The 16,432-nt window shown below is 38.0% G+C and overlaps 1 protein-coding gene across 1 annotated transcript; it reads right to left on the reverse strand.

Moving 5' to 3' along the window:
- Positions 1-4,972: 4,972 nt before the first annotated feature.
- Positions 4,973-13,700, reverse strand: fam3c (FAM3 metabolism regulating signaling molecule C). Its single transcript, XM_034163561.1, has 10 exons — positions 13,568-13,700; positions 11,361-11,406; positions 10,760-10,864; positions 9,958-9,981; positions 9,701-9,824; positions 9,271-9,329; positions 7,487-7,537; positions 7,290-7,374; positions 7,053-7,179; positions 4,973-5,830 (listed from the first exon to the last, which is right to left on the reverse strand). Exons 2-10 carry the CDS (start codon positions 11,374-11,376, stop codon positions 5,741-5,743), a joined length of 681 nt encoding a protein of 226 aa, XP_034019452.1. The 5' UTR covers positions 11,377-11,406; positions 13,568-13,700; the 3' UTR covers positions 4,973-5,740.
- Positions 13,701-16,432: the final 2,732 nt, after the last annotated feature.

Below are 16,432 nucleotides of genomic sequence, written 5' to 3' on the forward strand. Positions count from 1 at the left end.
TTTTAACACTGCAAAAAGAAGTTGTGTTTTGCATGAATGTGACTTGGTCAGTGAGCAGAAATGGCAGAGTTCAGAGGTCTTGGGTCAAACCAAGGCAACAGGGAATGACAAAATTGTGCACTGATTTGCTTTGAGGCAGCAGGACTTATTATTAAGCGGAGAGATTTATTTCGGGAACCGTGAACAAAATAAGTTGGTTGTGTGTTTTCCTCTTAATTATGATGTGTTCCCTCGAGACACCTCAGATCAGAGCGGTCTGAGACATCCTGTGTTCGTACATAATACATGGTGTGTGTGGCGGCGGGTTTATATGAAACAAGCTGCAGACGGTGCACATAGATGCACCCCCGTCTTCGCTTCCCGACACATGCAGGTGTACGCTGAGACGCACATAGTCGCTTGAAAGAAACAGCTTTCACATCTGCGGGCACAAAATGTTAACGGGATTTTCTGCAGGAGATCAGTGGGACAACACTGCGCGTTTTATTTAGTGGGAATAAGGAAGTCAAAAGGTCAGAAGCTGCAAAACCAGAGAGGAATCTGGAGTATCATGTCAAAGGTTTTGTGTGTATTTGTAGAAAGTGGATTATTTTAACCTTTGTTCTGAACACACAGTAACGCAGTCACAAGAAATTCTGACAAACAGGGAAATGAAAACCACAGACGGCACCATTAGTGTACATTTGATCAACTAAAGTCCCTTCAGCAGTTCCACTGTTATAACAAAATGCAACAAAGGCCAAATTAAATAAAGAAATGGCGCCATCTATCTGTGAGGTTTAGATAAATGCAGATGTTGCATATGAAAAATGATCAGCATCAGCCTTCAGGTGCGTTAAGTAGTGTGCCTAGATAGAGTGACAACATGACGAGTCGAAGAAAAATCAGTCACGTAACTCCTGGTGCCATCTTGGGTTCAAAATAGCGTTCGCTGTTAATCTGCATGTAAATCCAGCTATTTTATTTATTTGCTGAAAATGACGGGTTGTGCATTTGGAGGCACAAATAGACACAGCAAGGGTAGGGTGGTTCAAAAAAATAAAAGTTGGAAATTCATTACTCTCACCCCTTCATTTTATGATGCTTTGGGAAAAAAGAAAGCCTGCCAAATATTTTTGTCATACATTAATATTTAGAGGTAGCACATCATAGCTGAAGGTTGTAAATATATCAGTTATCGCTGCCCGAGTGCCCGTGCAATAAGTTATCCATTATCCAGTATCTAATCACATCACTTTTAAAGTGGATAGAAGTTAACCACCTGAGTGTAACTAAAGTACAATTTTATCTTCAATTTAAAACTATACCTGGGTTTAAATATTTCTCACAACATACTTTCAAAAATGTTATTTTAGGCTACAAGCTGAAAATTTTGCTTCAATTCACAGCTTCTTTTCTTTCAGATCTTTGGTGATGGTGAATCTAACATGAGATAAATGTAAAAAGAGACACTTGCTGACTTAACATGCTTAACCATTAACTGGAAACTTCAGTAAAACTTGTCAGCTACTAGAAGTAGAACATTTGTATACCTTATTGGTTCCGCCGACTGAAATAAAGGGAAACAAATTGCCCTCAAATGGGCAAATACTCAAGGTATTTTTCTTCAAACACACTGATTTGAAGAAAACTGTCCATGATGCTGCTGTGACCTCTATAGACATGGCAATTCCTTTTTGGGAGAGAGCTAGAATCCCACTGAGGGCAAAGCAGCATCTGATCACAAAGTTAGAAAAGGTGTTCGGAAAATGGAAAACATTAAAAAAGACCAAGAATCGCAATACAGACAAGCAGAAGAAAGATGAAACAGTGTTTTGTGAATCTTTGGAGGACTTGTTTGACATGGCACATCAGGATGTCCTAACAATGATAAAGTTTGAAGATGACAGACAGTTCCTACTTGCTCAGCGAGAGAAAGGTAGAGGATGCATGACAGGCATAGATAAAATACAAACTGCCAAAGAACAAAGAGCAGAAAAAAGGAAAGCTGCAGAAGCAAAATACAAAGAGAAACTGGAGGAGCCTGGACCATCTAATGTCTCACTACCTGACACTGTCTGCAGCCAGAGTGAAGAGAACACAGAAAGTCCAGATGAAGAATTTGTTATGCCAGTGCCACAAAAAGCCAGTAAAATTAAAGCTGTTGTAACACCAGGACTTGCAGCAGCATTGGATAGGACCAAAACAACAGACAGAAGTGCCACCTATATTCTGACTGAAACGGCAGCAAAGGATGTTCTTTTATGTTACACAGCTGTATAATTGGTTCTTGTGCTGATTCATACATTTTTGAATATTAAGTACTGCAAGGCATAAAGAATATTATTGTTTGGAGCTAGATCAAAATATATGTGGAAATATATAAAGCATACACTTATTTAAATGTATCAATAATGAAACAGTATTTCATCAATAAAATGAAAATGCAATGTTTGCTTGTTACAAAATCTTTGCTACCCCAGTATGTAGGTATTGTAGGAGCATGATACATGTACGAGAAGAACTGCATCTCACAATTCATGTTTTAGTGTTAACTATTTTATGGGATATGAAAAGATTTGATTTTCCAATGTATTGCCATAATTTCTGTCCTGACATATCAATATTAAACTGACAGAAATAATTTGGAAATATCTGGAAATGACCATACTATATGACAAAGTTATTGCCAGCAAAATCTTTAAGGGCTGTGTGCTACCAGTAAAAAGTATTAGAGTTTTATGAAATTGTACATGATGTGTTTTTATGTTAGGTACAACAAATTTAGAGGGTGAGACTTGAAGTTTTTTGGAAAAAAATTTTTTGACCATTTTTATGTACCACCCTAAGCAAGGGCTTCAAGATGTACAGATTCTCCTCAGATCTAAATAAAGTCAGCTGTGTGAGATGGAAGAGCCATCATCAAAGTTTTGAGAGCTAAATTTATTGTTCAGTCCCATGTACAGTAAAATTCACCTAAACCATCATCATATAAACCAGATATTCACAGTCAGCGGACAAAAAAAATTCCCAATGTTTTTTGTATTGTTTTCCATATAATAAACATTGTACATAACGGATTTAGTATGAGGGATTTTTCACTCACATTGGATAAAATGTCCCGTCCGAAGCAATGTATTTCCATTAAACCCCTCCCATGTCGGACCGGAGTCATTTCCATGATTGAAAGCCGGACAGTTTATTTTTTTCACAGCCTGACGTGCACGTCAGGCCGCGCAGTGAAAGCACTTTGCTGCTTTATCTGCTTCTGCAGTGCGCACGCCATTTACATTTTGATAATGGATCAAATACATTCCGCAAAAAAAAAAAAAAAATTCAGAGGAAATTTTGACCCAGTTGTTAAGAGATGCATGTCCCATTTCAGGATTCCCTGTAGATGTTCGCCGCCTCCTGACTGTAACTAAACCGCTACATACATATCGCTCACATCGGATAAATGTCCTGTCCGATTGCAATGTATTTCCATTAAAAACCCCGAGCAGTCTGGACGTGCAGAGGTCCAGCTTCAACATAACGGTCCAACAGAAGTTCATCTCTGACACTCGCCGATTTGATTAAAAGTCCATTTATTTTTTCAAACTGTGTTCAGACTGGGACCTGAAGTCTGATGTGCTCCTGTTAAATCAGACACAAACAGCTGTGATTTGACACTTTTCTGCTTTTAATCCTGCGTCTCACATCATATTATAAGTTTTTACAGTGCGATTACAAACAGATCAGAAAAGTCCGCAACTTTACAGCACAAAGTCGTAAAAGAGGAAATTGTACAGCTTACCTTTGATTTGGAGGTGATGATTGTAGAAAGAAAAGCTTGTTGAGGGTCAAATTAGTCCAGAATAAAGCCAAATCCAGAGACGGGGAACTTTAAAACTGTCAGGCATGTCACTGTATGACACAGTTACAGAGCAGCGGCTACATAAATCAGGCTTTAAAAGAATTAAATAAATCATCAATTTGTAAATTTGATATGTTAACTATTTTTATATTTATTTCGATAGTACCTGTACCTAGCGCAGTTGGAACCAAAGTGGCACCATGTTCTGAGTTGATGCCACTCTCTCTATCTAGGCACACTAGTATTAGCCCTCCCCACATGGTTTGGCCTCGGATGCATTGGCTTTAGGGTTCCAAACCTCAGACACCTCAACAACATTCAAGATATATTTGAATTTTGCTATTTTTAAATATAATATATGGATACGAGTGAGTGCACGTGGGGATGCTCTTGTTATATTGAGACTTAAGAAATGTGCGGATGCAACTGTGGTCTGGTGGTGGGATTCTTTTTAATAAACATTTCCTGAACTTACAGGCAGGGGGCAGTATAGCGCATTATAAAAGAAACAAACAACAGCAAGAGTTATCTACTCAGAATACACTTCATCTCACTTATACTACCCACTGATTCAGCAGTTTTTCAGAGAAAAACAAAAATACATAGAAGTAGTGCAGAAACGTAACCTGAAATGATTTGTTAAAAATTACATTCTGTTGCAAGTGCAAGAGTTAACATCGATTGAAATAATCTGAATCAAATGTAAAGACAGAAATACTACAAATGCAGCTGTAGCTACTTTTACAATAAACGTAACATTAAACCTAGCGGTTGCAGTATTCACCTCTTTATGACGTTATGCACCGTTATTTTTAACCAGATGAAATAAGCTAATAGGTGTTTGAAGAATAAATATTAGAGAGAAAAAAAAAAAAAAATATATATATATATATATATATATATATATATATATATACTCTGCAGACGCTAAGACGCGTCCTAAAGCATTTCCATGAAGTAACTCATTTCTTTGCCTGTCGCTTTAAATTTTAACCCAAATAATTCCCTTGTGTACTCAAGTTAATCCCCTTTTAAAAGGAATCAATTAGAAAAAAGTGAAATTAAATTAAAGGAAGCCACAGGTACAGCTTATCTTAACAAAAATGGATAAAACGCGTGCATATTAGTAGCCCCCACCCCCAACGCAATTCAGCAGCAAATGATGCAGAAATTCTTTGGATGCGGTCAAACGCTGCCAATAATAACAAAATAATGGTTACGATTCAGGACAGAAAGATTAAATATAACAAAATCAACAGGTACGTACACAATCGGATTCTTTACATTCAGATCATTAATCTCAGGCGCTAAATTAATATATACAAACTTCACAGTGAATTGCGTACTCTTGGCTGGAATTAAATGAACGGCCTCCAAATCTGAACTTTTAAGACAATATAAACATACAAACAGGATGCTGAGATTAAGGCAGGATCCAGGATTTGGTCATAAACCTTCTCAGTAATCTGAATTATCAAATCCGTTTCAGTCGAGAAATACCAAGTGCAATAACGCTATCGCGGCTACTTGTGGGATGTATGCTAACAACTGAGGAAAAGAGCTGCTGACAATCAGTGTTCTCTACCTACTAGCTTGCAGTCGTAATCTGCGGCTATGTGACGGTATCCAGTAGCAGGAAAGTCGAAGTGACACACACAAGGTTTACTTTTCTGCTCAGGCCTGGTGAAGGAAAGTCTTTCACGGTGGCTGATCCTTGTCTCAAATCTCCGAGACAAAGATCTTGCCTTTGGAGTCAACAATGCTTAAAAACCCTCCAGGGTGTGGACTGGAGAATTTAAGTCAACTAACACAAATGCAAATAAGGAGGGGGAAAAAAAAGATTCTCAAGCAAACAGGAATGTGATGAGAAGAAGAAGGACTGGAAAAACGGGAACACCTTGTGTTTCAGTCCTGCCTCTTGGGTATACAGCCTTCCATCTCCAGCACTTCTGGCCAGCCCTCAAATTTGTTGGTTTCTGCGCTGTTCTTTATGTGCTGGAAGGAAAACGTCAAACATTCAGGTTAAACACACCGAGCCGTTAAAACATCGAAATACGACTGACGTCACCGGGCGGTGAACGTGATCTTTATCAGTGGACTTCAGGGTGGGTTTACAGGGTTTCTATCACCGGGACGGTGAACATGCGCTCCTTTAAAATCCACCTCCTCACGGGACCACTTCTGTTTCTCACTGGATGGATCCTGAGGCCATCCTTCTATCTGCTGTACCCAATGTGGGTGTCCTCATGATGCATGCAAGCCCACCTCATCTGGGTCTCCTTTAGCAACCGCTCGTTTGACACAAAGTCATTGGAACAGAAGTGTAGGATCCTCCAAATATATGGAGCACCAAAGACATCCAGTCATGTTCTTGGGTCTCTGATTAGCATCCGGGTCTGACGACCATGTCGCTGAACAATCTGTCTACTTCAGGCATGACAATAAGTCATCCTGAAAGTCTGCTGTAAGGAGGTCCGGGGTCTTACCCAAAATTAGACCCATTTTAAGCCTTATTTTGGGAGCCAAGCAGACACTTGTGGGGAAAAAAAAAGGCAGAAACACTTTGCCCAGATCATTATAAATAGAAAAATCCAGATTTCAAGAAACATCCTGAAAATTCTCATGCCTGATGTTGTACTTTCTGGGTTATAAGTCGCACGCGTCATATGTTTTCACGCTTTCAGACTGAACTTCCGACGTCTTGAAATCTGTTGTCGAGGTAAATGGGCGCTGATGCCTGAGTCCAGGTAGTTGTTGAAAGCCTGGATATTGGATTTGAACTGGAACAGTTGCAAACTTAGGCTCTCAACTCCTTAGCTAGCTTTGGTCAGAATGTAACTATGGGAGGTGACAACAGGAACCCATGGACATGAGCTCTCAAGATTCTGTCACAAACTCCTAAAACAACATTACTGGCAAAAAAAAACAAAAAAAAAAAACTAGACTATAAACAAAGAGACAAACAGCTGTGGGACCTTGAGGATGTCTAACATGTTTAACTGCAGATAAGAACACTGTGGTGCTCGTGTTGCCATATTTGCTGCTGTTGCTTAATATTCCCAAACGTCCAGGTGGGGAATTCTATGGTAACAGAATTCCAATGACAGACAAATCTTCCCATATTGTAGTTTACTGTTAAAAAAATCCGATTGTACTTCCATTATGGTAGAATTACCCAGCAGCAGCTATGGAACATTGGATTTTGGGATCTTCTTACCTGCTCAAATGGACTTTTGGTTTTGATGCCTTTGCCCCCAACAAAGATCCAGTTATCTCGGAAGGCCACATTGGTGATAAGTGAACTGCCAAGTTCAGAAATAAGATTCCTGGCTTCATCATTGAGTCTGTAGCACAAAAGATGGCAGATATCATTTCATAGATACAGTTGTGGTGACACCAACACATTTCATTTTTTAATCGGTCAAGTTATTAAAAACCAAGAAGAAGTCTTTACTTTGTGGCAGCATCGTCATATGAGGCCATCATCACAACTGTCCCGTCTTCAATTTCTTTGATAAATTGAATTAAAGGAGCCACCTCTGTAGGACGGAACCGTGAACCGTTACAAACATTGCAGGGTTAAACATGTCTGGAACAGTCTATATGCTGGGCAACAGTCCAAAATTAAAATGTCTAAAACAGTGTGTTCACCTCCTCCCCACATATCGAAGAAATCAGTTTTCTTCAGGTCCCCCGTTTTCCCTGCAGCAGAAAAGCATACAATTACACGACTTCTCAACACAGAACATTTCTACGGTCATCGTTAACAGTCAAGTGATGAACAAAAGCTACAACAAAGCCCCTTCCCCATTGTGACATCATAAAGTCATAAAGGTAAAGGGTAATAACAGCGCGAAATGCTATCGCCATAATTAACAACAAAGTAGTGTTCTTCTGGATCCTCAATTCCGGTGAAGGCTCAGATTATTAAGACGTCATCAAATTATTAAACTAGATGTATTAAGTAAGTATGAAACTATAAAATTAGTGGGCTGTAAGGAAGTTAAAAAAAAATGTGTAATTTGTTAATAATGTATAAAATGTTTTAAGTTTAAAAATGTAACCTGTCAGGGATGTAATCTATTTAATAATGGTCATAATTATGAAATAAGTCAGTGGTATGTGACAAGTTAAAGAAATACAATCTGTTAAATAATGTTGAAAAATGACGCTGGATATTGAAAGATTGTATTGTAAAAAGGGGCAGAAAATATAAGACTTGTTCTTCTCTCTGCTCCTTTTCATTCTGGTAATGGAGATGCTTTATTTCTGCTTTTCTGTTTTTTTTTTCTTTTAAATGAATGAAATAAATAAATAAATGGAAAAAAAAGAAAATGAAATGAAATGTCTTGTTTTGGCCACAACAAAAAGATGTATTCAATTGAATGGGAAAGTATAATTTGCAACCCCCCCCCCCCCCCCCCCCCCCCCCCAAAAAAAATTCAAAACAACCAGTTATGGAAAATAGTTGAGCTCTGCCTGTATCTTAAGGTGCGCTGACACTTGATGCACAAACTTGCAAGCACATCGTCGTGACGATCCCACCCGCTGTGTTCCCAGCTGGATGCAGTGCGTGACTGCCACATGCTGAGTGTTGGATGTTACGTATATAAAATAATTATTTCATAGCGGATTAATCATTTTCTCTGCAAGTTGGCTGCTGAAAACGGCTCTAATCGCATCCTGAATCACAGAGGACTGCTCCACCTGGAGCCATTCATTCCTGTGTGCATCGAACGAGCTGGAGAAATCATTTGGAGCCATCTAAAAAGGTGATTGTTATGTTTACATCGTCATGGCTTGGTAAAACAGTTGCATGTTCTTTCCTTCTTGTGTGCAGCTGTAAAAGTATGTTTATGATAGATTTAACATCTCGTTCTAATCATCAGACCAGCTGTGCTCTGATGCGGTGCGCTGACGCAACCACTCGCTCTGTTCACTTCTTCTTTACTTCGCTTAACGAGCTGCACGTCATGTTGGCGAGCTGATGGCGCCATGCTGCACGATATTTATGTGTGAAAGATTTTTTGAACATTTCAAAATTTTCTTTGCGCAACTGCACGTGCCAACAACCCTCTCGCATTCAGTCTGCACTCGTTAAAAGACGAGTTTACTCTCCTGCACGACACAGGGCGTGCAAGTGCGTGCATCAAAGTCATGCAAGTGTCAGTGGGCCTTTAGTGTTAAAAGAAGAGAAGCTCGGGTTCATTGTGGAATTTCATTGGAATTTTCTGAAGATGAGTGAAACTATACGTTTTCGGAAAGTGCGTGCAACAGCCAATCAGACAATGGGTGATTACATTTTCCTGGAAGCCAACATGGTGTATAATTTCAACTGTACTCCATGCCTCTAATTATTCTTATTTAAGAGTATACATGCAGTATTCCTGCAATTTGGTCTGTCGGCTGTTTGGAACTCCAGGTGATGATGTTACCGTCAATCAGAGCGATGTTGATTCCTCGCCCCACGTTGTTCTTCACGCTGCTCATGAGTCTGCACAAAGGAAAGGGTCACAGTCAGAGTGCAGCCGGTCAGGGTTTTAGATCTCACACAAACACACACCTGCGCACAGATGCACTTTACTTTTACTTCATATGAAGCACTCAAAATGTGTCATAGAAACCAACAGTTCACAACATCAAGTCTTCATCATCTGCTTCCACGAAGCACCAGCCAAAGTGCTGTTCCAAGTGTTGCCTCTCCAGTACGTGGACTGTAGTTACCGCTACGTAACAGTCAGGTGGATTATTTTAACCCAAGCGTGTTTGCTTTTAATTTAATGAACTGAAAATTTAAGTGAAATGGTGAATCATACGTCATTTTGCGCAGACAAACGCTTTCACGTATGACATCACTCCTCTTACATCTTGTCTTCGAAGCAGATTCTGGGACCCACCACGCTGGCAGCTCCACTGGCCATTTTGAAGGAGAAGTATCCAGTCGAACATGGCTTACTCAACCCACATTTGTTCCTGCTGGGCTTGGTCGCTGTGTGCAGAGAAAAAAAACAAAACAAAACTCTATTCAGATACCAAATAGCCATGTGTCCTCAAAATATTCACAAACAAACAGCAAGAATCTGGTGACTCTCCTGACCGTAAAGCACGGCACGGATACTTACGGATTATATTCATTTCACTCTTTCCTGAAAAGCCAAAGCAAACAAACAAAGGTTTTACAAGATGAATAAAGAACAATATTACAATAAAATACAATCTAATCCTGCAAGCTTAATTTCACATGAGGTACTGGCAAAATACAGTGAATGAGTTGATGGATAAATCACTTCATCCCCTCCACTTTTTTCCTTGAAACTCACCAAAGTAAAAGGGCCTATAATGACAATAAACTTATTACACATTGTTTCACTTCGAAGCACCAGATCAATCAAAAACCCAAGTTTATTTGCTTATAGTGTATACCTTTTGTGGGGTTGTGGGGAGTGCACAACTGCATTACAGTCTCAGAATGTAACTGCTGTGAAACATTCAGAAAGGAACAGTTTGCTTCTCTCATTTGTTCAATTTCTGTGTCGAAACAGTTTGTCTTTCTCGCAAAGAATCACACCTGCTCCTAATTTTTATCATCCATCCAACAGGTTGCACACACATCTGTGAGATATTACATAAGTAAAACAAGTCCTTTTTGGACTGATGTGGACCATCACAATTCACCAAATGTTCATCTTGATTATCCGCCCTTTTACTTTGAGTTACAAGAGGTTAGCATTTATTATTGTTGAGCTACTATCTTAGCATTCTGGAGTGAATGAATCACATCTATTCACTCACTGCATTTTTCAAGGTACATGCCTATGCTTTAGTGAACATCTACTGTACTAATACTGTTACGGTAAGAATTTTTATCAACAAAAAGGCAAATGCTTGGAGTCATTAAGAGAGTACTCTCGCACAGTTACTCACCAATCGAGTGGCGCACTCTAAAATCCATGTTAATATCTAACCATTCAAAAAGAAAGAAGATGGCTAGGAGGAAGGCAAAGATGACCGTGGCCAACTTCAGAATACCTATAAATGTGAGAAACACAGAAGATATTTAATGTTTTTTATTTAATTTGCTTTAAAAAATTAAAAGGGACATGTAACAGCCAAGAATACTCAGAGAAACGAGTTAATCTTTAATGCACATATATCAAATTCAAGGCCTTCAGAATGACTGATTTAAGGTCACCCCTGAATATAATGTTGAATTTGTACCCCCAGCATTTACATGCAAAGGAAAATGGTTAATGAATGAATACATTACCCACTTTCAACACAGAGGGCACTATGTGCACCCACAATAAACAATTCAACAAATTATATACTTGATTTGATTTGATTTGGGTCACCGTGCCCTGTCATATGCACCACAGCTGCCAGGAGACGCAGCTCACAGATTGGTCAGTGGCCAACAACCAAACAAGCAAACAAGATACAGGCTGCAGCGATACCATTACTTTGTTTTTGTACAAATTCCAGAAGTCAACTCTTAGAAATATACCAACAATCAAAATAATGTTACCTCCAGCTCTCACCATCCTGGCAAACCTCCGGAGAGTTCTTCAAACCTGCAGTGACGACATATTATCAGTTTCATTTCACATTCTCCGAAGCTCATTGTCACCATCAAAACAAGGCTGTTTATATATTTTATATCATTGCTACTGGTGAATGTTTTTAATCCAGATTTTTGAGAGCTCAAATGAAACAACCACCAGAAATGTGCATTTTGAATCAAATTTTCTCACGAAATCTTGTAATTTGTCCACTTCCAGAGGTCTTATGTGCTGCCCTGATCTACCGGAAATTGGCAAGACGGTGGCATCAAGAACCACGGGCCCTCGCTTGTCCGTCATGATTAATGAGGTTGGCAAGGCAGTGCCTTCTCAGACTGTGTTGACTCTTGAACTCAGACGCAAATTGGATGACACCTTGGAGCTGATGCGTGACTTGCAGTTGAAGCTGAAGGTTTCAGAGGCCGGTGAATATTCTTAATTCAATATTGGGATTTGGCTGTGCGAGTGGAACTGTTAATAGTGTTTTTCACTGCTCGGCTGCAACACTACAGGCTATTTAGCATCAAGGTCAACTGCCCACTGTTTATCTCCAGAGGAATTTATCCAGGCTCTGGTGAGATTATTCGGCTCCATTCTTATCTCAACCCACAAGGACAATAAACTGACAGACTTACACATGGACTGAAGCATGCTCCAGTTTTCTCCTCTCACCTCTTTCCTGCCCCTCCCTTCCTGTGGCTGGCCTCCGTTCTTTCCCAAGCTGGCAGGCGGCGCAACTTGATAGTTGCAGCGGCTACCAACACACTCACATCAAAATGGAAAACGGACTGTTTCAAGTTGAGTGCACATAAACAATGTCAAATGTATATGTGTTGTCCTAATTCTGATGTGTGCCATTATTACGATAAACAAGTAATAATTGTAGATCAATTGCTGTTTGTATGTGGAATGTGAGTGTGGAAATCTGAAATTTCCCCATTGAGGGATGAATAAAGGCTTATCTAAACTAATCTAATCTAATATCTGAACCATATTGAGATTCCAATACTGCACTGGACTTCCGGATGTGTACAAAGCCAATGCGACATTCTGGAAGTCGACCCGCACCGTTTTTGATGCTGTACCTTGTCAAAAACAAACAAACAAAAAACTGTTCAAACTCTTCCAAATCTTTCTCAAAAACTTTGTGTTCATTTCACTGCGCGACATGATGCTTGGCAGCTAATTTTGGGAGCATGATTTCGTCCACCTTCAGATTTTGGGCAAAAATACCCTCAAATTAACGCTGAATCTGCAATAGTCATATTTTTGATCAACTCTGATGACCACATAGGAAGTGTTTTATACTTTAATGGCTTATCTTCTGTATCATTTACACATGTATGAATTTTGTTGTTTGTTTATGGTTTTCAGTTAAATAAAGGTTAATTCAATAAAAAAAAAAAATGAATTTTACCAAATAAAAACATTGAACTCCAATATGTTGTAGTTGACGGTTACTGATGATCTTTATGTTTATATGTTGTGCAATTTGATTATACTTGTGCATTAAGTACTGTACAGAAATTTTTAGATAAATTTGAATTTTGAAAAAAAAAAAAAGTGTGATTCCCCTTCCACAAAGTCAACTGAAAATTCAGATTTTGGTGAGAAAAAAAAATCCTATTCCAACAAAAATCAAATACGGATTTTTTTTCTTATTATTATTATTTTTTTTTTTTTTTTCTATTTCATTGCAGAAAATAATTCGACTGTTGTGTTGCTAACCGGAAGTACGTGTTTACCGGCCGCGAAAATATTAGTTTTTTGATCAATTTATAGACTTTTTTCTCCTTCTTCTTTGCTGTAGTGTTACAAAAGATTGCGTGTAAACACAGTATTCACAAAATAACTATTTGCGGTTATTGTTATTACTGTAGGTTTGTATTTAAAACCTGTTTTCGTCATCGACCCATTTGAGTGAAAGTCACTGAACGCGAAACACCAGCTAACTTTAACGTTGCATTAACTCTTTGACAGATCAGACGGTGTCATTCATATATGAACTACACATTAATGTGGCACTTTGGACTTAGATAATCTTAAAGATATAACGGTTTTTTTAGATGCTGGCGTTATTAACTTCCTTGTTACTGCCTCGTCTCGTTCTTTGAGCACAGTCACAGCGCCGCACTCGGACTGTCTGTCAGTTTATCGTTTAACCTTCACCCACCTGTTAAACTGCCACTGTGATCCCGGTCCGAATAGTTTATATCGTTATCGAAAGTCGAAACTCACACGATTGTAAAATGACAGATGGTCAGAGACTGCAGGAGACTTGGCGAGTGCGAAGACACACGGGAAGATGAATCACTCTGTCAGAAAAACCGAAGACCTGGTGTTTCAGATTAAAGTGTTTCCGTGTTAATGGGTGACTGAGGTACAGGCGGCAAAACGTGTACAGGAGCCCTGTTTACTTAATGTTTGCATTCATTTTACTTACGAAATAGGAATAGCAAAAAAAAAACAAACAAAAAAAAAAACAAATTGCATCAAACAATATTCAGTATAATAGTAACGGGACTTTATTCTCGAAATCTTAAAAAAAAAAAAAAAAAATTAAATGTGGCCCTAAAGCGCCGTCATAGTTACATGAATTATAAATCTTTTTTTTTGTTTGTTTGCTTTTTTTTGCAGTTCATGCAGTTTTAGACTTTAGACAGCTTTCAAATGATATAACATAGATGTACCTTCCAATAAACCTAAGTTACGAACTATATATTTTATTTATTTTTTTATCATATTTAAGCAACGCACATTACTATAAGATTAAAAAATTCAAATGCAAATCATTTCAGAAAACTCACATTCATTATATTACAAAAAAAAAAAAACACTATGGTGATACATTTTGTGAAGATTGTTTATTTTTGTGACAAACGTAGCCGTCCTCGTGAATGCCTAAATGTGGGCTTTCTTTCAAGTTAACACTTTCTTATATTTTCCCCATTCAAAATATTTAATGTGAAAAGGCTTCATCTGTTGCGTTAAGTTTCCATAAAATTATATGGGTCTGTATTGATATATATATATATATATATATATATATATATATATATATATATATATATTATTATATATATATATATATATATATATATATATATATATATATATTATTTATTTTTTATTTTTTATTTTTTTTTTTTTTAAGCGGTAAGGCATTAAGCAGGACAGCTAGTCATCTTTACGCAGCACATTTGGCCCAGAAGCCACAAATTAACAGGTAAACAAGTTGATCCAAAACATTGGCGGAACGAAAGAAAGGCGGGGAAAACAGTGACAGGGACCAGTGTTGCCAGATTTCAGAACAGAAGCAAGCAACCATGTCTTGGTGTAGTGTGTTGCCTATACGTTTCAAACTAATGTGACGTATTAATAAATGAGCAGAGTGAGGTATCAAACTCACATGCTATCTTTGGCACTTCCTGCATTTTCTTCTTCTCTTGACAATGAACTACATACAGGATGCTACAGCGCCACAAGAGGCAAATATTTTCAAATGCCCTAGTCTTCATATTTGTTCAACATAATCAAACATCATCAATAAATCATCAATAAAAACATGATTTCACATGAAATTGGGACGCATTTTTGTACTTTAAATTAGTTTCTATGTACGTAAGATAAAATGTAATGCTCTTAACTTTAAAGTGAAAAAAACAACTTGGTTACAAGTGATTGTGTTAAGATGATAAAACAGCCTTAATTATAAATAAACAAATAAATAAATCTTGTAGTTATGTTTTCACATTTACAGGAAAGAGCTTTATTATTATGTATCATTATTATTATTATCATCTTTGCAAAAAAAAAAAAGTGAACTTGGGGTCATTATATCTTGTCATTATAACAGAAAAGGGATGAATCCACACCTTTTGCCAAATATTACCATTAAAAATGTCCCATGAAGCTTTTGTCTTGGGGCAAGCCTTTTTTCTCAAGAAATATATTGTGTATCTGTTTATTGCAAGAAGTTCATGGGTTCGCTGCCCACCTGGTCCTTTCTGTGTGGAGTTTGCATGTTCTCAATATGTTTGCGTGGGCTCCCTCAGGGTTCTCCAGCTTCCTTCCACTTCCAAAGACCTGCAGGTTCAGTGGATTGGAACCTTTAAATTGGCTGTAGGTGTGACTCCATCTATACTGTATGTGACCCTGCAACAGACTGGCGTCCTGTCCGGGGTGTACCCCGTCTCTCGCCCTATGACTGCTAGGATAGACTCCAACACCCTATGACCCTTAAGTCTGGCAAGCAGGTATAGAAAATGAATAAATACATTTTTCATTTTGTCTCATGCTTGCAATATATTTAAATAATAATAAAAAAAATTAAAAAAAAAAAAACACTGCACCTTTTCAGAAAATATGACGACTTTATTCTCAAAATTGCACAGATTTTTGTAACCCCAACAATGGCTCTTCTAGGCTCACCAAACAAAGATAAAATATATTAATCAGTAAAATCTTCAGCGTGCTGAGTGCATAATTTCTGGTTTACTGACAGTAAAAGGAATATGCAAAACAATAAAGTGAAGATTCCAACATCAAACGTTGGCATTTCTGGGCAGTCCCGTCATATTATAATTATTAGCCAACATGGCTAAATGACATATTAGCCATAGTTGGATCCGTTGAGTGACATGACTTATATGTAAATGATCCCAACATTATTAGCAGCCAAATTCACATGCTAAAGTTTTCATCAAAGATAACTGACTAGTTAGCCTAGCAACTGCAGATTGTGTGTAATTTGTATGAACTATGTATAACAATGAAAAAGGTTTTGAGCCACTGTGGCTAAAAGCACCCAAATTAGCTTAGCCATGTAGCCCTGCATTTAACATGAAAAAAACAGGAGAAAAAACACTGTAAAAGTCAGTGACGACACAAGATAAAGCAGTGAAATGTAAGGAATATCAAAGACAAGAAGTTCAATAAATAATTTCATGCACGTTGTAATTCATAAGCACAGAAGACTCTCTCGTCAGATCTTCAGGGACAAGTCCAAAGTTGTTTCAAGTACAACTGAATATTTTTC

This window comes from Thalassophryne amazonica, chromosome 22, assembly GCF_902500255.1.
Source record: "Thalassophryne amazonica chromosome 22, fThaAma1.1, whole genome shotgun sequence".
Taxonomy (NCBI): domain Eukaryota; kingdom Metazoa; phylum Chordata; class Actinopteri; order Batrachoidiformes; family Batrachoididae; genus Thalassophryne; species Thalassophryne amazonica.